Source organism: Meleagris gallopavo, chromosome 1 (genome assembly GCF_000146605.3).
Source record: "Meleagris gallopavo isolate NT-WF06-2002-E0010 breed Aviagen turkey brand Nicholas breeding stock chromosome 1, Turkey_5.1, whole genome shotgun sequence".
Taxonomy (NCBI): Eukaryota; Metazoa; Chordata; class Aves; order Galliformes; family Phasianidae; genus Meleagris; species Meleagris gallopavo.
This window is the reverse complement of record NC_015011.2, coordinates 174,420,776-174,438,166: the sequence shown is the minus strand read 5'-3', so window position 1 is coordinate 174,438,166 and position 17,391 is coordinate 174,420,776. Positions and strand designations below refer to the sequence as shown.

Here is a 17,391-nt window from a genome sequence, read left to right as displayed (position 1 = left end):
CATCCATTCATTTCTCCTTCCTGCAAGCATAAAGCCATCAGAAACTTTGGCAGGATTTTAAGGGTCATTAAAGCAGGTGAGAGTCACAGATCCTGATACATCAGTGACTTGCCCTGTGAATTCTGGCATAGCAGTCTGTTAAACAGAAAATAATTTTGTATGCACATTACTGTTAACGGTGAAGTTTCACTCACTGCTGGTTATGAAGAGCTTTTGGATCAGTACATGACAGCCATTCATTCCGTGCTCATCAAAGTCCAAAATATGCTAATTTGAGCAGAAAGCTGCTTTATATTCTTCTGCGTATAGAAGGTAGTAGCTTATATAAACAGGAAATATGCTTTTGCTGATGGAACACATCTCATCTCGTTGTGTGTAGTAGATGTACAGCACTTTTTTATTGGCTGTATTTAGCGAATTTGTTTAGTGTCAGGCTTTCAACCAGCATTTCTTCTGATATTTGATGTGCTTAGTGTTTATACCAAGTTTCAAAAGTCATCTACTTAATAACTTTGCAGTAATAACAGAACAGAGAGATAAAGATATCCATGTTTTCACAGTAACTGATTGGTAAATCCTTTTGAAGTGGAAACTATTAAGGCATATCTGGGCTGCCTGTGATTGGAACAAACTCAATTTATTTTCCAGAAAAGGGCTCAGAGATCTTTAGCTGTTTAGCTGTGTTAGCTCCTTAGAGGTGTTCAAGGCCAGATTGGATGGGGCCCTGGGCAGCCTGGTCTAGTATTAAATGTGAGGTTGGTGGCCCTGCATGTGGCAGGGGGGTTGGAGATTCGTGATCCTTGAGGTCCCTTCCAACCCTGGCCATTCTGTGATTCTGTGATTAGCTGTGATGGGCTGCATCTCTGCATACCACACGGCCTGTGGTAGTTGCTGGAAGCACAGCGCTGTTGCTCAGCCTGCAGTTAGCTCTGCACTGCTGCCCTGCTCGCACAGTGCTACTATTAGTGCTGGCAATACATGAACAATGGAAATGCAGGACAAAACATCTGTGAATTCCTATCTATATTTTATACTGCTGCTCTAAATTTTTAGTTATTATCAATTGTTTACCTCTTGTGCATTGGTGGAATGTGAAACATTGACTCACTGACTTCATAGAACCCTCTCGCACGCCTCCTCTCCATTCTGATGAGCAATACTAAATTGAATATACTGTTGTATAAAAGCCTTCTAAAATCAGATTAGCAATGTTCAATGAAGGAACCGTGTAAGCTGCACTCTGACAACATAAGTTCTGGAGATAAAACACAATCCGTCTCTTCTCCAACAACTCAGTTTTATTGGCAGTACATGACTATGGAAAACTGTGATGAATCTCTTGTTTATGAGATATGCTATATATTGCATGGGAATATTTCCAGTTTAAAACCTGTAGAGCTAACTCTGCAAAAACAAAGTAACTTGCGACTTGCTAGGCTGCAAAAATGCAAAAAGGCAAAGTTTGACCAGTAAATTTGTAGCGCTTGACTGGAATCATTGGTAGGGTTGAATTATGCTAATATCAATATAAGCTATGAGGCAAAGAATTCTAAAAATCTATGAACAAAGTGATAAATTTGAATGGGATGATTTTCTGTCTTGAACTGATAAAGCTAACACTGTAAAATAAGTTCTTGGTTTAATGCTTACATTGTTAAGGAATATTGAGCAATTAAAGAGGAAAAAAGTTAATACATGTTCTTATATGGAAAAAAGTTAATATTATGATTTCAGGAACATTCTAGTTAAAAGACAAGCACCATGCAAAGCATGAGCACAGCATTTATTTGTAAGACAGTGATGTCCTTAGATAGAACCACAGCTCTAACAACACAGTATCTAGTGCAATGAAACTAAAGCCTTGACAGGTATGCTAGCTGCCCCCCAAACTATCAAATTAATAGAAACATGATCATCTTTTATGAAACAAGGATTAGGAACATGTTCCCTAATGAAAGGAGATACTCTAGAAAATTACAATGAATAGCAAAAAATATAGTAAGTGAAAATATATTTTGAAGCTTAAGCACTGTTTACTAACAGTGACTGACCCTTCAGATTCCTTCCTGTGGTTTTAGCTATCAGTGATTCTTTGAGCTGTGCATCATGCTTACCACATGGCAAAAGTACATGAAAAACCTCTACAAACTGTCATCCTGTATCTTTAAAGCTATGAGCATTCCATTTAAAATTGTACATCCTAATTAACTTCAGTATATAGTACTCAGTATACTCAGTGGTAAAGCACCAGCACAACAGTAACCTTGCAAAATTTAATATGTGGCCCAAAATCACAGTTCCGTAAACAATCTAAACCAGGAAAACTGGCTAAGGCTAGGTCTTGGCACATAAGCATCCTGGTTTTTCACTCACGTGTCAGTAACAATTACAACAAACACTGTTAGGTTTGGCATCTCCAATTCTATGAAGACACTCGTCCGCAGCAGAGGATCCATTCCTTATGTCAATAATCACCATCACAGGGTGAAAATGGGTCTTGAATAAGCCTACTGAAGATTGAGGAAGGGTGTAGCATTTCACTGCCAAAATTTTAAGCTAGCTCTGAGGACAGCCCCAATCAGATGGGAGGAAACCACCATTGTGGCAGATTGGTGATTTGCGAAGGTCAGAAAGTTGACTGGCCCCATCCAGCAGCCCCCAGAAGTACGTATGGAAAAGCATGAGGAGAACTGAGCCTTCCTAGTTCTCCTTTCACCAGGTGGAAGAACAGATGTAACACCTTTTTCCTTATATAAAAACGTCTGCACACATGTACACAGGCTAAAACTCTGCAGCAGGAACAACACATCACACAGGTTAAATAGAAATGGAAATGATTAGAAAACTGATAGAATTTGATCATGTTATATTTGCAAAATCGCCTGTTCTTATATGTCAGAAAGATCCACTTTTTACATCAAAAATCAGTGCTATGACTCATGCCCAGCCCACAGCACTGCAGCACCAATGTGTTTAGTATTACTACTACATTCCTTATGCTAAAGCGAAATGCATGTGAGGAAACAAGCTGTACCTCAAATCACCATGCAACAGAATTACTCAGAAGCAAGAGCCAGATCCACTGAGGACCTACTCCTTACATAATTAGCGTTACTCCTTCTATTGTGGCGGTAGTCTGCAATTTCCTTAAGTGACTACATTCCTCAAAGATTAATAATAACTTATTTCAGATGTGTTCTGAATTATTCAGCTGCCTTGGCCAACAATTTTACACGTTCATATTGAAGTATTTTGGCCAAATAGATGAGGACTCAATATTAGCTGTTAATCATATTTGTTTTAAAACTAATTATCTAGGGGCATTTCATCATAGGATATTTCATCGTTTGTAAATTGACTTGGAGATAAGTTTGAATGTAAAAAAGAATTCCACAATTAGTCCATAACAGCAGGGCCACAAATCACAACAACCATTTCATTTTACTGCCATTTAAATTACTTCAATAGGTTCAGTAAACCTTTATGAAACATTCTAATGTTTAGAAAGCAAATGAAAAAGAATAACTTTATTACTAAATCAGAAATAACTTAAACGAGTTGGAATACTATATTGAAGCCCTGTAACTCATTATCATAAGACACACAGTGAAAACAAAACTCATCTGAAAACCACATATGAAGACTAAAGTTCTATGCTACATAGAATTTAAATAAGCCAAAAACACTTTTAAGTGATTTTATTATCAGCTTAATTTACTACGAAGCTGATAAAATATACAGGTCAACAAGAATCCTGAAATGCATAGCAATTTTTTCTTAAGTTGACAAAATGAAGGAAGAAGATGAAAAATAGTTTTTAAAAGAATCTTTATTAAACTTATAGTTCCTAGAAGAAAGGGACACAATCACAGTATTTTAATAAACTATAAAATAGTAAGGTTTTTCAACAGAAATACTGTTGGAACCACTGCAGGTCAGGAAATAGTAGCCAGATCTTTGAGATTATGTTCTGTCCAATGTAATGTCTATAAAGAATTCATTAATATACATCTTCTGCCGTTGTCATAATGGTGAGTTACTACTGAAGAGCAATTTCTTTTAGGAAAAAAAAAAGACTGTAATATGTAGGGAGTGCCATACTCTGATTAACTAGGACAAAACCAGGAGCAAGATTAAAGTTTGTTCACTGGATGAAGTCATACTCAAATCTGAGAGACTAACACAATTTTGGAAAAACGCCCAGTAGTTGTTTTAAAAAAAGTAAATAAAGGTAACACTAGCTAGCATCATCTTAAAGTATATATCCCACTTTTAACATGCTTCATCTAACTCTGAACTGTCCTTTCTCACACAGAAGAAATGCAGAATGTACAATATAGAAGAAAAGGGTAAAGAGAGAAGTAATGGAAGTGTTGCCATCTCTCCTAGCTGCAGATAAGATACCTGGATTGCATGCACTTAAAGATCCCTCTGACTTGGGAGGGACTTCAATGTCAGAAGTGGACGGAAATGGTTCATTAGAGACAACAAAGCAGACTTTCCTGAGGTCAGAGACATAGTGATGATCCTCAAGGAAGAAAAGGTGTCCTAAGGCAGGAATGGCATGGGAACTCAATAATGAGAAAGCACCAAGTAATGGAGCAAGCGGTATGTGCAAGGAAATAGTGGCACTAACACAAACACACACACGGCAGGACACTGGCTTTCATCCTTTTGTAATATGCTCTAAAAATCCCTATGGAAGAATATTCTAAGAAACAGCCAGATAAATCACAGAAGATTGAGGATGGGAGGCATCTCTGTGTCCCTCAGGCCCAAGCCCTGCTCCATCAGGGACACCCAGAGCAGCCAGGACCACATCCAGGCTTTGGAAGACCTCCAAGGAGGAAATCCCACAGCCTCTGGGCAGCCTGTGCCAGTGCTCCATCACCTGCACAGCACAGCAGTGCTTCTGCTGTTCAGAGGGAACCTCCTGTGTGCCACTTTGTGCCCGGTGTCTGTTGTCTTGGTAATGGGCACAAATCATAAATGCATAATTGCTCAAAAACAAATACATGAGGGAGGAGGAAGAAAAAGCTTGAATCTCTCTCCATTCATATGCTTTGCAACAGGTGTTGGAATAAGGCTGACTGAATGCATAATTCAGAAGGACAGTTCACTTCCAGGTTTGCTGCCTTACATAAACAACTACCAACATGACTGTGATCAAAGATGATGTTTGCTATAGCTCTCAGTTAACATCAGGTTCTATTACTGGTGGGAGCACAGAGTAGTAAAGAAATCATTGAGGCTTAGGCTAGGAATTAGATTGACCCATTTTGCTGAAAGTAAGTCCTTCAGTGATTAACAACAGTTATACACTCACAAAAAACAAACAAACAAAAACCTAAAAAAGGCAGCATGACGAAAAAGATTTGTTCTGCCTTATTACATAACACTTTTATTTGTCATACTCTACAAAGCTAAACCTGTACAAGTTTGTACACATTGCATTGAAAGAACTGTTCACCAGCTTTAAGAAAAATGAACAAAACATCAGAAACGTTAAACTTATGGTCCCTTTTGATTATTTTTTTTTTTTTATTTTTTTGTGGTCAGCATCAGCTCAAAGACTTTCAAAAGATAGGAAAAAATACCTTAACAACCAAAATATAGACTATAGTGCCTCCTTTAGGGGAGGGGAAGGAAAATCTGTGATCGGTACCAAATTTGTATCTAAATGCAAAATTCAAGTTCCACTATATAGAAATGTGAAATTACAGCCATTAGTAAAGAATTATATGGTTAAACAGTAAAGATAAATGTGATCAAAAGTACAGATACAGTTAAAGGACATAAGTAAACATACATGACTGTTTAATTCAAAATCACATTTTTACATAGAAGAAATATTACATTCCAATCTACCAGTATGGCTTTTTCCATGAACAGGTGGGTGTTTTCAGATTAAAAACCCAAAATTTTGTTATTTAAGAACTGAGAAAAATTTAGCTATGTAACAGAGAATTAATGTAAAGAAATTAAAAATGAGACTAAAGCGAAGTTTATAATATCAAGATAGACATCACTGTGATTTAGTTTTGGAAGACATTTCACCTTTGCTTTTATTATTTGTCATAGCTATGGCAGCATATTTCACTTGTGAACTTTCATCATAAGATACGGCAAAAAAGGTGTCACTTCCTTATTTGAGAGATTAAGATGCACCTGAGCAAAGCAAAACTAAAATGTAGAGGTTAATGAAAGCATTCAGCTGAACTCAGTTTTGGCTTGTGGATGTGCACAAAATAGAACAAAAAAAATAAATAAACAACTTTTGGCACTTATCCACAGAAAGATGTAAGGTGATTTAATAAAAAAAAGACAGCTAGGAAAAGTGACCAGCTCACAATGAAACTGTACAAGCCATTAGTTCACATTTAAACAATAAATTTGATTGCAGTTTAGAGCACAAAAACATAACTTAAGGTCCTATTTTATTCAAATTTGAAAAACTATATTGATTTTTAAGTCGTTTAAATACATTCATTCCCAGTCAAAGTTTTACAGTAACTGATGATTTTCCATCACACACGCAACCAAGTTATAAATCCCTGAAATGTGGATTTATTAGAGGAATACTGATAAAACCTTAACAGAGATACAAATGATACATCACACAGCATCTTACACCTTAACTGTAAGTACTTGACTGTCTTGGATGGCAGATGCATCACTCCTACTGTTAGACACTAACACCAGTCTCTAAGACCAACTGGTTTAACTTGAATTCAGAACAGCTTGCAATTACCTAAAAAGGTGTGGGTTTTTTCTTTTTCTTTATTTTTTCCCCCCAACCACACTAGGAAATGTTCAACTTCTACCTGTATTTCAAAACTCCTGGAAAGAGAATTTTCCAGTTATAACTGGGTCTAAATATACTAAGCTAGGAGAGTCACTGAAGTGAATTTTAGAAAGTCGTTTCAGAATCAGTGCCCTTGCAGAGATTTAATATACAGCAGCACTTCCCTAGATCTAATTGGTGTATCTTTATCCTGTGCATCTCAGAAATTCAATCAACTGCTTTTGGGACACTTGAAGTTACTCTCAATCTGGCACTGAGTTTCTGTATGGAAGGGCAATTTCCAAACAAAAGGCACTCTGTTATGGGAGAAATCAGAATCATCAGCAATGCAAACAGACAACCTGAAACCTATTTAAGAGAACTGCTGAAGTCTTTGCAAGGTCTGAAATTAAGTACTTTCCGTAAGAAAGGTGGAAAAATAGATCAGCTATAGTGCATGTCTGCACGCACACAGACATAGCCACTGTATGAGCACAGTGATCTGCCAGTATCTCAGCTTTTTCTTCTTCATTCCAAAGCTTTTTTGGATTGGGCAGAACCATACTTCTAAGGCTCAGCTGCACTATCAGGTGACTTGCAGAAAGGCCCAGGGAACACCACTGACTGACAATACCATCTGCAGTCCCAACAGCAAGCAGCTTCAGAGAGTGGCAAGTAGTAAAGGTGTTCCTTTGAAAGAATGAGAGCATGGGCACGTTCTATTTTGTTCCACTTCCTACTGCTATTTCTTCCTCTCTTCACCCTTCCCTCCCACTCTTCTCCCATCACTGAATAAAAATAAAATAAAAAGAAAAAAAATCCATTGTCTTGGGAATGAAGCTTTCCTTGATGATAGAAAAACTCACACTTGTTAGTCTGAATAAGGGATGTGCAAAACAGAAGTAATTTCCCTGAGGCAAAGATCTTCAAGTCATGCCTAGCTTACATTGTCTATTCTCATTTCAAGCTGTTGATGTATTTGGCACAATGAGGCCTTGATCACTGACTGGAGTCTCGTGGCATTATCACAGTCTAAATAATATAATTATATAATGAAGTAGAAGTTACAAACGCTCCATTCTCTCCTTCTATTTTGTTTTCTTATATTTACTCATTAAAATCCTGTTCCTTCTCAAGGATGGCATTCAGATTCCTGGGCAGAAAGGCGGAGTGACAACCTTTAAATAAAGTAGAAGTTTGTCACAAGAACTGCTTAAACAGGCAATCACAGTAATTATTGTTCTCAACACATGAATAACAGGGTAAAAATTAATAGCCTGTTACATACGGGTCAAAAACAGATGATTTAAGTCTTTTTCATATCACAGAAAAACTTCAAGAGAGGTAAAAGAAAGTCATGCTGTGAATGCTTCCAGTCTAAAACAGGTAAGAAGCAAAGCTCGAAGGCAGGTCTGTCCAGCTTTCCCTTTTAATATATAAATTGCACTTCTTATCCAAAGCAACTCAAAGTCTAAGTTGTAATAAAAATTTGAAGCTGCAATACTGTATCAGATTACCTGTGTTTGACATCTGAAGTACAGGTAACTAGTTTTCAGCTACCCTGTATCCACAGCCACACATGTGCTCCACACCTTTCTGCTTAAGAAAGCATCTGCCATTAAATGCCATGCCACTGGGTGAGTACAGAACAGAACAAAACAGAGCTTAAGGCCTTTATCTCCAGAAGGAGCTAAAAACTGTGGCACAACCCATGACCAATACTTAATATGCAAGTTAACACACCCCCACCCAGGGCTCAAATAATTAGTCACTCTTTCTAATGTTTCTTGCACAAGACAATCATACCACCAGCAAGCAACAGTGCCAGGTAAGCATTTTTAAGGTCTCAATAAATCATAACAAAGGGCACTTCTGAGAAAGATAATTTTAAAGATTTGGTTTTAGAAATAGACACCACACTCACATTCAAGGGACATTCTTCACTTTTAGGCCTTAGGTCACAAATCTGAATCTTTATTGTTCTGAAAGAAATGCTATAAACGTAAGACTCAAAACAAGAACTCCAACTTTCAGTCTCAGAAGAGGTGTGGTTCAAATGCCCATATCACATGTAACAAGAAGACTTCCTTAAAAAAGGAAAAAAATTACTGTAAAGTCTTTCATAAAAATGAAAATGCAATCCGATGTTTTTCTCATTAGTTTGTGTACAGGCGGGCACCAAAAAACTTGCATTTTCTTCTGAATTCTTGCTATGACGCTTGACGAACTTTCTGCCATTCAACAAATTCATCCAGAAGTACAGGCCCTGCAAAAGGAAGAAACTCAGAGTAATATCTACCAGTGTCTTTCAAATATTTTCTCTTAACATACAGAGGTTAAAACTAAGTCTAGGCAACATGCATATTAACCCTTACAGCCAAACACTTATGAAGACATAAGATGACTACAATCACTTCAACCCAAGGGTGGAATGAAAAACACTATACATTGAACTATGAAAAAAGGTCTTCTTAACACACATAATAGGTGTGCTGAACTGAATGGAAAGCAACAAAATAAGAGTATATTCTAACAAGGCCAAGTGACTCCTTGCTGGAGCTTTCAGAATTACACAATTAGAAACACAGAATAAAATGGGATAACCATTGCAATTCAGTCATAGTAGGCCTGACTATCAGCTAAGTGTAGACTTCAAGCTCTCTAAAGCATTTCTCAAGTACCAGCAGCTAGGCTATGGTTTATGATTTAACTAGAATTCATCATGTGTAAGTGTAAAAGAAGAGTTTGCTGTTTACAGTTTAGCTTGCAAATAGTGTTTTCCTGTAGTAAGCAGCTTTACTAGATCCTTAAGTGGATAAAAGTTGGCTTAGGTTCACCGTCATGCCAGAGACTTGCTTCTAAAATTAGTACCTGCAGTTTAGAAGCGAGTGGCTGTTAGGACAGTTTATCAATGTGTTTCTGGAAAATAATTAGTTTTCCCTTTAAAGTACTGCTTCTGCTATTTAATGTACTCATGTTTCATGCCAATTTAAAATGCTAACAATAATAGCTGAATAAAGAAAATGTTATGATTACTTACATGCACCATCTTCATCATAGTTGCTAAGATCTGCATGGACAGTTCTGCTGAACTCTAGCACATTGTACCACTGGTCCTTGTTCATGACTCTATACTTCGATTGCTAGGAAAAGAATTTAATTTCAAAAAATTAAAATGCCAACATTAAAATGCTGTTCTTTCCAGTTTCTCCCATTTGTAATCTTCACTCAGTTCCTAAAAAAACAATTCAGTGGGCAACAGTTACTCTACTCTCTCCCTTGGTTTTCCAGTTTTTAGAAGACTATGAAGCACATATTCCATAGCTCCAAAATTACAGAAAATAGTTTCTTGAAAGAAGAACAGAGCAAAACTGAAACCAGTTCACTGTACTCTGAAGTCTCAAAAACTGTTTTTATCTTGCTCTCAAGTGAGGCATGCTAAGCACAGGTGCATTTCCAGAATGAACAGCTACAGGAATCTTTTCTCCAAGATGTAAAATAGCATTACTGTAAGGACACATACTTTCCTCCAACTTATCACTGATTTTATGTCCCAAGTCTAGTATGCTGTGCAGTGTATACACATCTACACTACTAAATTGCTTGTGACTAAGAAGAATCTTCCAGAGGCAGTCAGAGCTTAAGGCACCTACACATCATTATCTACACGAGGCAAATTTGAAATTAGCACATGTGTAGCTGAAGAGACAGACTCTACTAATTTTACCTCTATTGCCTAATTAAGATGGAATTTTGTTGCTTTTGATTAGAGAAGTGGAGAGGAAAAGTGATCTGTGATGCGTATAAGAATATCACTGTTTCAAAGGAGCCTGAGGAAGAACAAAGGAGAAACCTGGATACATTCTTGTTCCAAAAAATGCAAATCCTGAAATCTTCTCAGGAAACAGCCCAACTAGCATTCTATCATTCTAAAAGTCAAGGAGATGCCTACCTCCAGGTACTGATAAAATACTGAAAACAGTGGCCAAGTTCTTCCAAGCAGAAGCGCTAACATGGATTTTGCAGTATCGATATCAAGACTTCGCTGGTCTTTATCCTAGAGTTAAATAAAGAAAGCACAAGGACGCTGAAGTACAAACTCACTGAATAACTAAAATTATAACTTCTCTATGATTCCTGTAGCCTTACCCTTGCAAAATCAAAGGCATATCTGTAGATATTCTTAAAGGATGAGATGTCATTCAACTGTGACCGCAAGAAGTCAAATTTACTCTGTAACTTTTCTGTGCAGTCACACCTTAAAATAAAAGGAGAACAAATGGTGTTAGAAGTTCAAAACAAAACATTTGGACCATGAAAAATGCCAGGAAGTGTAAAAAAAAAAAAAAAATCACTATAATGCAATCAACACATTCACATTAGTAATGCTGTGAAGGTGACGTGAACACTGGACGTGCTCAGAAATTTGCAGCTGACGATTGCTGAGGTTCTGTAAACAAGTTTTTTTTTTTTTTAAAGTATCAGCAATACCAGCTTTTTTAAATCCATCAACTGTACTTCTAAAAAAGTCTTTCCATGCCATACCCATCATTTCCTTATCTTTCAATCATTCTTGAAGTTTGTAGACAACAGTACTCAATATGCACTGAAGTGATACAGCCCTTACTTACAGCTGGATTCTGTTCCATACACCTTTGGGAAAAAACCGAAAAACTAAAAAACACTTCCAAGTCCGTACCTGTGTGAGTAGAAGGATTCAGCAGGTGCTTAGCAAAACTTACTGAGGTCTAGGAGTGTTTTATGACTGATAAACACAAGCTCTGATAAGCCCATATCACCTGGACTAGTCAGTAGCTATTCAATTGAAAACTCACAAGTTGAACAAGAATTTACCAGTCTATTAGTAGGTGTGAAAACTCTTTGGTAAAAACCCTCTTCATTACTAACCCCAGGAAGGAAAGTCTTCCTGTACTTTATCTAGCAATCACTTCTTTCATAATTAAAAATTGGTTAGCTTCACCAACACTGGCACTGGAGAATGTAATTTACTCATGTAAATCCTGTTGGAAAGGCTCACCCTAAAAGAACAGTTGTTGCATTATAATCACATCTTATTTTTATAAAAATAACAGCTGTGGTAGGTTAAAAAAAAATCCACCTTATTCTGTACTCTGTTTGACAGAAACAGTACTTTCAGAAACACAGAGATATATGTGTAAATACTTTCTCTGATGTGCCTATCTGCCTCCTGGCAGCCTGCCTCTCAGAGAACAGATTCCTTAAGGATTTGCACCAGAAGCCCTCAGCAAAGGGCATTTCAGGAGTCCTGCAGCACACTGTCAAGATGTTGCACCTTGATGGGGGTACTCTCCCCGCAGCTGATATTCCTGTTCCTCAGTTCTGCTAATCTATGCACGCTCATATGCAGGTCTGTCTCTATCAGAACAGTGCAATGAGGAAAATGTAACGATTCCAGCTAGTGAAGCCTTTTTGCTCAGTGGGAACCCTTTTGTTATTGTCTCTAGTAGCATCTAGGTAAAGCAGGGCAAAGTCCAAGCTAAGATGAATGCTAAATAAACAATTACCTAATTATGTTCCGTATTTAAATTATAAGAACTTATGATGCTTATATTGCTAATAAAATAAACAACTTAAAACTCAACTGAGATTACTTATCATAAAATACATATAAATGTCAGCATGCCTACGTCTCCTACAAAATGCTTTGTTAAAGTTGCTCAAATGTAAGTGTAAATACAAAGTGAAACTGCTATTATTGTCTACTCTGTAATCAGTAATATCAATCAGTATTGGTACCAGTGCTAACTGACATCTTGGTCAGCAACATGGACAGTGGGTTTGAATGTGCCTTCTTAGCAAATCAGCCAATGACACAAAGCTGAATGGTGCTGTCAACACAATGGGGGAAAGTGACACCATACAGAGACCTGGGCAGGCTGGAGAGAAATGCCCATGTCAACCTCATGCAGTTCAGCGCTATCGAATGCAAAGTTTTGCACCTAGGTTGGGGCAATCCCTAAACACAAACTCAAGCTGGGCAGAAAACAGATTGAGAGCAGCGCTGACGAGAAAGGCTTCAAGATGCTGGTTGATGAAAAGCTCAGCAAGAGCTGGCAATGTGTGCTTGCAGCTCAGAAGACCATATCACAGCTTCATCAAAAGAAGCATGGCCAGTAGATCAAGGGAGGTGATCCTACCCCTCCACTTCGCTCTTGTGAGCCCCTACCTGCAGTATCACAAGTGGGACCCCAGCACAAGGACACAGACCTGCTAGAGGAAGTCCAGAGGAAGGCCACGAGGATGCTTAGAGGGCTAAACACCTCTCCTATGAAGACAGGCTGAGAGCTGGGGTTACTAAGGTTATCTAATCTAGAGGAAAAAAAAGCACTGAGGATATGTTATAGAGGCCTTCCAATACTTAAGAGTTGCTTGCAGGGAAAGCTGGGGAGGAACTCTTTTGTCACGGAGTATAGGGATAACAGTTTAAAACTTGAAGAGGGGAGATTCTGGTTAGGTGTTAGGAAGAAATTCTTTACTCAGAGAATGGTAAGGCACTGGCACAACATTCCCAGAGACATTATGGGTGCCCCATCCCTGGAGATGTTCAAGGCAAGGTTGGACAGGGCCCTTGGCAGCCTGATCTAGCAGGTGGCAGAACTGACCACAGCAGGGGAGTTGGAACTATGTGGTCTTTAACGTTCCTTCCAATCCAATCCATTCCATGATTCTCTCATACATACTGTAACACAAAAGTAATTTCCTTAAAAAAATTAAGGAATAAATGAAAGCACGCTAAATCTCAAGACTGCTGAGCTATTGTCAACCTATTTAAAACCGAGTAGTTGAATCGATACATTCAGGCACACACTACTCTGAGGTCTGATGCAGGGACGTATCGTCTAAAGCCACTTCCTCACCCAGCCAGTGATTCTGCTCACACTGGTGCACTAAGGAGTTTCCAAACCACTCTTTACATAAACACAGCTGTTTCTGTGTCTGCACCATGAACAAGATGACTGAAATCAAGAGGAATCAAGTTTTTACATTTAAAAAAAAAAATAAAAAAAAAAAAAAGAAAAAGAAGTGCCAAGACAGCTTTTATTAACAGCAAGTGCAGTGACAGCCTTCATATTGCAACTAGATGTTTTACTTTGTGGGCATGTGGAGCCCACAGCTGCCAAATACACAAATCTCCTTCTCCACTATTTGTCATATACCTAGAGTTCAATGCTCGAGTTATTCAGCCTCCAAAGACTTGAAAGCAAAATGTAAGAAAACAGTCACTTGCTAAGGGCTATTCATTTCATCCTAACGAGGCATCTAAAAGAGCTGAAATAAATTATTGTCAGCAGAGTGCCTCAGCTGCACAAGAAGAGCTTCAGACATTCAGATGATGAGTTTAGATCCAGGGAACCAGCTTTCATATATATGTAAATATCATGGATCACCCTACCAACATGACATACTACAATCCTCACTTCCGTAACTTAAGTAAGATCAACTTCCATTTAATGCATGATCCACCTTAATCTTGACAGTAAATATCATAACACATAGATATTTTTCTCCTCTTCTCTGTAAGAGGAAATTTCATCAGCATATCACAAAAACCACAGAGTAAAAGAAACAATCCTACAAATGAAGAATGTTACTTCAAGATTCAGGCATTCAAATGTTGGCATTTAATTGCAGCCAAGAGCTTAGATTCTGATGTCTTCAGCTTTACGTGCTGCCATTCATAGAGCTCGAGCCAACCAACCCGTAAGAGTAATTCAGTTGACCAAACTGACCAGTACACCAGGCTTTGATGTACATTGAATGCCACCTTACATTCCAATGCATGGACCAGATATAGAGAAACTGCAGTAAGAACTTAAGAAATCCAGCAGTTGCAGATTAACCACACATTTAGATGTCTTAACCTGAAGCTGAATTCCACCCAGTGTTGACGATGCAATTATGTGACGTGGTATTCCATGCATTCTGAAATAAAGATTCTGGAGTATAGTTCAGACTTAGGATACATGCTGGGCTTTTAATACTTGCAATGTCATTCCTCCATGCAAAATTGTAATAATGCAAGAATATAATGATACTGCTGGTCTAATAGCGCAAATCCTTCTCTTTCAAAACTTCTGTCAAACCTTTAACAAGAACCTGGAGTCCCTTGACCCCTGTAGAATCCGTTATTATAATCCCCAATTCCCAGAAAGCACAAAGAACACAAATCTACAGATTTCTGCTTTTTAAAGTCACTGAGTCTTCAGTTTCTTCATACGAGTGCCACAGGTTGACAAGATGCTTAGTCTACAGCTGGTGCTAGCACTGTTTTGCTTCCCCCAAGTAACTGTTTTAGGCTTAGGTAGGTGCTTCAACTGTGTCTGTTTATGTAGAGATGCACAAAAGTAAAATATATATTTTTTGTCTTAAATGCATTACATCTAAAGCATGATGAGATCTATTCTTAAAATGAAGATTTTAAGAATAAAACTTAACTACACTAGATTAATACAGACAGAAATTAAGTCTACAGTATTGTCTCTGAAGAGTTGCCATACTCCATGCATGTCTGTGCACACAATCAGCTAGACTGGCTGATTTTTGAAGCCTTCTAGTTGGTATAAAAATTAAGTTCTTTATAGAATTGACTTATACTCATTTACTACAGAACATCTAAAAATGTATAAGGTTTAATTGAATGCAGTATCATAACAAGTCACCCTTGAAAACATTAATGAATCGTGAGGTTCATAAATAACAAAATAACAGCTGAGCCAAGCCTCAGCAAAAGCTAACTAGTTACACAAACATGCATCTCTTTAGCATATCACAAAAAAAATCCCTCTCGCAGGAGGATTTGGGAAATCTACTTATAAACTGAAAAAGCATCATTCAACCCAAGCAATTAAGAATGGCTTCTGACCTGTATCTAGTAGATAATAGCAATAAACAATAGATTATCAAAAATAGGCCTCATCTATAAAGCTTGCACATCAGTAACCAGCTTCTCAGAATACCGGTGCTGAGATAGAAGCAGATCCAAGATATCAGTTATCAGACACATGTTCAAGGACATTTTAACGTGCCATCAAAACCTGATTAAGATTAGACAAAACTTTTAGTGAAGTCATCAGATTCCCAATCTGATGAAATACAATAGCTACTTCCAGCTGGTGACTGAAACCAGACCTAAAAACCAAGAGCTTCTGTGTCTTATTGCCAACGTACAAGAAATAGTGGGCAAGATTCATTAAGCTACAGGTATAAAAATTTAATAGAACGTTCAAATTTGATAGGTAAAAAACAAACAAAAACCCTCTTACTGTAATGAGGTCATCCCCTTTAACCATTCTTCCTTGGTAAAAAATCCCATGCTTTCAGCCTCTAGCTTCCAGGCTAAAACTAACATAATAATCTGGTGGAAACAAACAAGGGGAAAAAAAAACGTAGTTAGTATGTAAGAAAAAACTGATTTCTAGACTTCTTTGAAGAAAACTCCAAACATTCAAACAAGATATGCAACTCTTTGCTTACTGAAATGAAGAGCTGTACACAGAACTAAGTCCAGTAAAAATCCAGTAAAAATGTGATTAGTATTGTGAAAGAAACCTACATTTTCAGGTTCGACACCAATGTCTTCACAGAACTTTTCCATTCCTTCAGGCCCCACAACATCGTCAGGACCTTCGGAACCAAAAACAAACCAAAATGAAATAGAAATAACATTTAATGAAATTACATTTGAATTATCACATTTCAAGGTAGAATTAGACAATGTTTTATAAAAGCTATCTTTAAGAACACTGCATTATTTTACTAATTAGATTTTGTATTACAGCCATTATATCAGCTGCAACATGCAGACAGGTATGAAATACTTGTCAATGACATAACTGTAAGGACCAAAAGGAAAATGCATACAGAATTGCTGTGAACTGCCTTCCCAGAACAGTGTACAATGTACTATTTTATTTCACTTATGTGGGTTTTTTCAGAAGCATTCATTGAGCTTCACACAGACGCAGCTAAACTCAGCAAGTGTCATCTCTGCCCTATGAATAATGTTCTTCAAATAGTTATTTTACAAGCACAAAAAAACCTACGTCTGTCTGACTTACCATTACATATACTACTCCTTCAATAGTGTTGGCATTATGGGTTTGCACTAACATTGCAGATAACGATTCTTATAATAAATATTAACCCTTTATGAACAAAGCAGTGTAATAAATCTGAAAAAAAAAAATGCTAGGCAAAAAGTAATAAAAGCCTTGACTACAATGAAAAGAACTGAGACCAGAAGAGTTAATATTATGCTGTTACCTTTTGCTTATAACACAAAGAAGGCCTGAAAAGGCAGCAAGAGTATATTTAGAGAGCATATGCAGACACTGCAAAATGGATCGTTTCCCTGAATCCCTCTGGTTTCAGCAATTTCTGCTAAGCCTGTTCCAAAAACTTCCAGGCAACCCAATATTATCAGGGGGCTTGCTGACATGCTATTTGGTACACATTTTAGATCTTGATGTTAACAATGTTTTATTGAACGTGAGCCCATGTAAAAGGCAAAGGCTGTGTGCTCCAGAACAAAATACCACAAAATGTTTGAGAAATGTTGCTACTTA

General features: G+C 37.5%; 1 protein-coding gene across 2 annotated transcripts; it reads right to left on the bottom strand.

Moving 5' to 3' along the window:
• Positions 1-5,544: 5,544 nt before the first annotated feature.
• Positions 5,545-16,500, bottom strand: DCUN1D5 (defective in cullin neddylation 1 domain containing 5). Of its 2 annotated transcripts, XM_019612244.2 has the most exons (6): positions 16,380-16,500; positions 16,090-16,181; positions 10,934-11,042; positions 10,737-10,841; positions 9,825-9,927; positions 5,545-9,050 (listed from the first exon to the last, which is right to left on the bottom strand). In XM_019612244.2, exons 1-6 carry the CDS (start codon positions 16,419-16,421, stop codon positions 8,995-8,997), a joined length of 507 nt encoding a protein of 168 aa, XP_019467789.1. In that variant the 5' UTR covers positions 16,422-16,500; the 3' UTR covers positions 5,545-8,994. The 2 variants fall into 2 exon arrangements, with proteins under 2 accessions (XP_019467789.1, XP_019467790.1); XM_019612245.2 differs by lacking the exon at positions 16,090-16,181 and having other exon boundaries at positions 16,380-16,449.
• Between the last annotated feature and the right edge of the window lie 891 nt (positions 16,501-17,391).